A 5,691-nucleotide genomic window follows, 5' to 3' on the forward strand; every position below is an offset into this window, starting at 1 on the left:
AAGAGATAGAGAAAGGGACAGAGACAGAGACAGAGACAGAGACAGGGACAGAGAGAGGGACAGAGACAGAGACAGGGATAGAGAAAGGGACAGAGAAAGAGACAGGGATAGGGAGAGAGACAGAGACAGAGAAAGGGACAGGGACAAAGATCGAGAAAGGGACAGGGACAGGAACAAAGATAGAGAAAGGGACAAAGATAAATAAAAAGACAGGGAGCGGGATAGGTAGAAGGAAAGGGAAAAGTAAAGGGAGCGGGAGAAGTAACGATAACGAGAGAAATAGCGCTAAAGGGAAAAGGACCGAGAAAGGGCCAGATAGCGATAGAGAGACAAGGATAGGTAAAGGGACCGGGGGCGTGATCGCTAGAAGGACAGGTAAAGGTAGAGGGACCGAGAAAGGGACCGTGACAAAGACCGGTAGCGCACCCGAGAGCGGAACAAGCGCCGGTAGAGAGAACGCCACCGCAGATGATTGCGATATCGATTGGTCAGATGGCTTTTTTCTTAGTGTAGAAGAACAGGCTGTTGAGGCATGTGACTGCCACCAGGTCCTGGGTCGGGTGGCAGATGCTCTTCAGGGTCTTGAACTTGTAGTCGTAGTCTGTTATGGGCTCGGCCTTGATCCCCAGCGTCTCGCGGCCCGTGGTCTTCTTGCTGAAGCTGAGGTCGAGCTGCAGGTTGGACCGGCCCTCCGCGTCAATGATGTTGAAGGCGGAGTGGTAGCTGCCCGTCAGCAGCATCTTGGAAGAAGCGTTGACCGACAGTGAGAACTGATCCCACAGGCATTCGTTCTCATACATCTCGCACAGCTTGCCTTTCACCTGGGAGTTTATGGGGACTGTGGTGACCGGCTGCTCAGCCACCCGCAGGTCCCAGGTGCGCACTGCCAGCACGTCCCGCGAGGCGATGTAGTTCGCGTTCGGGAAAAATTTGGCATCGTGACAGCTCGCGATCAGCTCGCTGAAGAAATTTTTGGGGCCTTGAGTGTAACCGAAGTTGACGAGGTCAGGGTTGGTCACCCGGACACGGGTGTCCACCAACCGGAGCGTGCCCATGTTGGTCGACAGCAGGAAGACGTTGTCGTGGTTGGGATGAAAGCAGCAAGAGGAGATGGCCTCTTTGATATCCTGGAGGGTGCCTCGGTTGAGGTCGTAGATGATGAAGGCCTTCGTAGGGGCTTAAATGGACCAGAGCAGGACCTTCTCCTCCTCGGCGGAGAGGAGGAACTCTTCGTTGTGGCTGGCGGAGATGGCCTTGACCTTGGAGGTGTGGAGGCTGGGGAAGCACTTGTGCAGGGAGGGGTAGATGGTCTCCTCCACCTTCTGGAGCACGGGCATGGACAGTTCCTTGTCAGAGCCCTTGATGACCTTCTTGATGACCTTTTCGCTCATCTTCCAGAGCTTGATGATCTTGTCATTGGTCGACAGCACGTACAGATTGCGCCCTGCCCCTCCAGCCACTCGATCGCGTTGATCTGCTCGGGCACTATCTGACTCTTGAGCGGGTCGAAGTCCTGCACGTGGGACTGCAGCTCCGTGAAGTACTGGAACTGCTTGCAGGTCGCCTTCCGCGATTCCTTCTCTGAGAAGAGGATCAGGCGGCCGGCCTTGTCGCCCAGGCAGAGATGCGTGCCCTCGCGGTTGAACGCCACAGCGCTGATGATATCCTCGTCGCAGGCCTTGTCCATCGAGGACTTGTCCCCAAAGAACTGCGAGATCTGCCAGTCCATATCGATATAATACTCACAGCAGCTGCTCCTTCAGGCTGAAGTAGCTGTCCCGCCAGCGCTGGCCCTCCAGGTCCTTCTCCTCGATTATCAGCCGCAGTCTGGTTCGCTCGCGCTACCAGTCCTCGAGATCCCCGCTGCCGGGCGGACTCGGCCTCGCAGCCCCGGTCGCGCCATGCCTCCCCCTCTCGCACGCTATCCGCCAGCAGTGCCCCAAGCCTCTCGCTCTCTGCCAGGGCTTCTCTCTCCCTACTTGCAAGCTCGAGAATCCTCTTTTCACTGAGATTTAGGATATCCTAAAAGCCAAGGCACTTGTCGTAGAGCAGTGTGTTTTATTCCTGCAAGGAGACGGCCGTCTGCTCAGAATGCGACAGACAGTCCTGAAGCTCGCCGGCCCTTGTTTTCTGGTCGGAGAGGCGGGTGGCCAGCTGGCTGGCCTCCAGCTCCAGGGCGGGCGAGCTGCTGCTACCTTTCTGATAGCTGATACCTTGCCCTGTCCGCTTCTTCCTTTAACTAGCAAGTTAAATTTCTTATTTATCTGTCCCGAGCCGCTTCAAACTCTCTTTCAGCCTGCCGAAGCTACACCTTCGCCCGATCTCGTACCCCTTCCAACTATCTCTGCCATCCCTGCTTTTCTAACTGGGCCTGCCTCCTCTCAGCTCCAGCTCTTGAGCTAGCTCTTCAGCCAACAGCCTGAGCTCGGCCTCTCTCGCCCTGAACTATTCCTCCGCTTCAGCCCTGCTCCTCTCCCCCATCCTCCTGAGCCTCACCACCTAATCTTCCAATCTCCTTATCGAGTTCGCCTGCTAAACCTGCGTTTGTCTTAGCTAGTCCAGCTGAGCCTGCTTGCGGTCCAGGTCGGCGCTCTTCAGTTCCAGTTACCTGAGGATGTCCTGCTTTTCGGATTCCAATTCGAAAATGAGCTATTCGTGGGCTGCCTCCATCCTCATACGGTCTTCCTCGTATTCCAGCCGCTATCTTGCAGTCCGCTCCTCCGCACGAGCCACCTTCCCCGCGCATTCCTGCTCCTTCGCAAGCGCAGCCTCCCTGACCCTCCTGGTCTCTCCCTCGGCCAAAGTGGCCCGATCAAGCAGCCTGGCCTGCCCGTCCTCAAGCTCCGCCAGCCTGCGGCGATACCACTCGTGCTCCTGCTGCTGGATACGCTCAAGACTGCGCTCAGGCCTCTCCGGCAGCCTGCTCTTCGTGGTCTGGTACTATTTCATTATGACGGTTAGAGCTCATTCCCAAAGCCGCTCTCGGGAGCCGGCCCGCAGGATGGTGGATTGCCCGTCCTGCCTGACCCGGACCTGCCCGGGGTAGTGGGTTTCTTCGGTGCCGTCCTCCCGCAGCACCTGCACCACCCCGTCCTCGTTGCGAATCTCTTTGTAGACCCCCCTCGGCCGCTCCTCATGCAGCTGCAGCTGCCTCTCCCTCAAGAAATAGTAGAGGGACAGGCCCTCAGCCAGCTTGGTGCGGATGATCTGCGAGGCCTCGATGAAATGGACCACCACGCCTGAAGGGAGTTCCTGCTTGACATTGCCCTTCGCGAAGTGCCAGACTGAGTACCCATTCGGGAAGCACTCTTTCACGTACTTGTTGGGGGACTATACCTCGATCGCCCCGCTGCTGAACCTGCGGACCACCTTGCCCTCCTCTAGCCGCTATTCCAGGAGCCGCCCCTTCTAGGCGCCTTCTTCCTGATAGCGCTGGTAGAATTCGTTGTCGATTGTCTTGAAGGCCAGCAGTTCGTCCTCCTTCAAATGTTGTAGGTCCAGCTTGCCCGGCAGCCTGTCTCGGATCGGGCATGCAGCCTGCCTTCCCAATTTCGGGCTTAGGCCTGGCTCCTTAGACTCCCTGCTATCTCTAACTTCTTTGCGGTCTTTCTGCTCTCGGAGATCTTTCTCTTTGTAGTCATTTTGCTCTTTCAGCAGGGGCTTCTCTTTACTCGTAATTTTGCTCGCAGGCTTGGGCTAGCCCTGCTGCTGCTTGAGCCTTTAAAGTTCATGGATCTTGATTTGCGCAGCCAGGGCTCGGTTCTTCGCTGCTTCGTCCTCCACCTGCCGTTTCAGCCGGTCCTAAGTTGCTCTCGCCCTCGCCTCAGCCTTCTTTTTCTCCTCCCGCAGGGCTTCCAGGTCGCTCTTGAGCTGCTCAATCTCCTCCCTCTCACGGCGAGTGAACTTGTTGCTGGTCAGCTTCTCGTTGGCAATCTTGCGCTCCTTCTGCACCTTCTTCATCTCCTCCCGCTTCATCTCCTCAAAGGCCTTTTTCTCCAGCTCCATGGCTCTCTCGAATTCCTCTTTCTATCTGGTGAACTGCCGCAGATACTCCTCCTCTTTGCTTTTCAAGCAGGCCAGCCGCTCCTTCTCCAGCCTGCACTTCTCCAGCTGCTGGTTCAGCTGCTCCACCTTCTCGCCCACGTGCTGCCGGATGATCTGCTCCTTGACTTCAAAGGGCACAGTCTCGACTGTGATCCTTGCTGGCTACTTCACCTCCTTCCGGTCCTTCTCCTTGGGCTTATTCTTTTTGTCCCCGAAAAACCTATCAACAATGCCTGACCTCTCCTGCCCGAAAGTGGGTGCGTCCCATGACTAGTCCTCATCTTCGAAAAAGGGTTTGCTGTTCGCAGGCTTTTTGGGTGGCTCTTGGACACTGCGCTGGGGGACCGGCTGTGGCTGAGGTTGTTGGGGAGGCTTTCTGCTCAATGCAGAGGCCTTTTGGGGACCTTTGAATGTGATGCATCCGTAGTCATCCTACTCTTCTTCCTCTCCGAAGTACTTGCTCGAATCCTTCCGTACTGAGCTTTGGGGTTTAGCTTTGGCTGGGACTGGGGCGGGAGAAGGCAAGGGTGCCCTTTTTTCGGGCCTGGGTTACGCAGGCGGCTCCTCGTCGTTAATGTAGTCGACGACTCGCTGCTTGGCGGGTTGGCTGCGGACCCTTGCGTTGGAAAGGAACTCGCGGCTACCCTTCTTGAGAAAGGGCTTTTTAGCAACATCCATTCAAATATGCAATTTTAAAAAGCGCTCGATTCTTAACAAAGATTTTTATTGTCAATAAGTTCGGTTACCTATTGCACAATGTCTTGCCAGCTAATTCAGTAATTAGCTGTGTTCATTGTTAAAAATCCCTCTACTCAACACGATATTTGATTAGTAAATGGGTCCTGTCTCGCGAAGTCCTTAAGGTATCGATTATGGATCGATCTTTCTTCAAATATGCAATTGTCACAAGCGTTTGGGCATCTCGGTCTTGACCTGGTGGTTGGCTCGGAATGTTTCCTGCAGGTGCCCCGAGAACTTGTCGAGCTGGGCTGCGGTGACCGTGTCGATGGGCTGCGGGAAGTCCTCGTCGTTCTTGACCACCGCCCTCAGCTCAAAGTAGTACCGGACGTAGACGGCCCTCTTGATGTAGACGTTGAAGTTGATCAGCGTCAGGAACTTCTTCTCGAGCGCGTTGATCTCGTGGGCCGAAAAGAAAGGGTAGATGTAGGAGTAGTCCACCATGCTCTCCATGCGCTTATCCTCCCAGACCTTCTGGGCCAGCATCAGCGCGCAGAGCACGAGCGGGCGCCAGTTGCAGGGCAGCAGGGGTGACCCGCTCTGGTTGAAGAACCGGTTGATGAGCACGAGGGCCACGATGCAGCACTCCGGGCCGAAGCGCGCACAGCTCTGGAAGGTCTGGATGAACTCGAACATGTTTTCGAGGGTGGGCGGGGCCCGCAGCATGGCCACCTGCTCCTCGCTCAGGAAGGGCTTGTCCGGGAAGTACCGCTCCTCCGAAAACTAGAACACATCCGAGCCGGGCGCGATCGTGCGGCCTGCCTTGCTGTCCTCCTGCACGATGTTGAGCAGGATGCTGGAGATGGCCAGGATGGTGGTCTTGCTGTCGGGGTTGGTGACCGTCCCGCCTGCGAGGCTGGCGCCACTGGCCGTGCTGTACAGCCTGCTCAGCTGCCCCGGCGCCACCAT

At 56.4% G+C, this 5,691-nt stretch overlaps 2 protein-coding genes across 2 annotated transcripts; both read right to left on the reverse strand.

The window, feature by feature from the left end:
• Positions 1-488: 488 nt before the first annotated feature.
• On the reverse strand, positions 489-1,729 carry LOC127594540 (uncharacterized). The gene is made up of 3 exons (XM_052056392.1): positions 1,495-1,729; positions 1,200-1,444; positions 489-1,127 (listed from the first exon to the last, which is right to left on the reverse strand). Exons 1-3 carry the CDS (start codon positions 1,727-1,729, stop codon positions 489-491), a joined length of 1,119 nt encoding a protein of 372 aa, XP_051912352.1.
• Positions 1,730-4,947: 3,218 nt separating this feature from the next.
• On the reverse strand, positions 4,948-5,691 carry LOC127594541 (cyclin-Y-like protein 1). The gene is made up of 2 exons (XM_052056393.1): positions 5,545-5,691; positions 4,948-5,505 (listed from the first exon to the last, which is right to left on the reverse strand). Exons 1-2 carry the CDS (start codon positions 5,689-5,691, stop codon positions 4,948-4,950), a joined length of 705 nt encoding a protein of 234 aa, XP_051912353.1.

Source organism: Hippocampus zosterae, unplaced genomic scaffold (genome assembly GCF_025434085.1).
Source record: "Hippocampus zosterae strain Florida unplaced genomic scaffold, ASM2543408v3 HiC_scaffold_198, whole genome shotgun sequence".
NCBI classification, from domain to species: Eukaryota; Metazoa; Chordata; class Actinopteri; order Syngnathiformes; family Syngnathidae; genus Hippocampus; species Hippocampus zosterae.

What these genes read in the sequence shown, in the direction of transcription:
- LOC127594541 (XM_052056393.1), bottom strand. Translation starts at nt 5,691, where the DNA reads ATGGTGGCGCCGGGGCAGCTGAGCAGGCTGTACAGCACGGCCAGTGGC. An exon ending in TCGTGCAGGAGGACAGCAAG is followed by an intron (nt 5,506 to 5,544) that starts GCAGGCCGCACG and finishes GATGTGTTCTAG; the next exon opens with TTTTCGGAGGAGCGGTACTT.
- LOC127594540 (XM_052056392.1), bottom strand. Translation starts at nt 1,729, where the DNA reads ATGGACTGGCAGATCTCGCAGTTCTTTGGGGACAAGTCCTCGATGGAC. An exon ending in GGACTTCGACCCGCTCAAGA is followed by an intron (nt 1,445 to 1,494) that starts GTCAGATAGTGC and finishes CTGGAGGGGCAG; the next exon opens with GGCGCAATCTGTACGTGCTG. An exon ending in TCTCCGCCGAGGAGGAGAAG is followed by an intron (nt 1,128 to 1,199) that starts GTCCTGCTCTGG and finishes GGCACCCTCCAG; the next exon opens with GATATCAAAGAGGCCATCTC.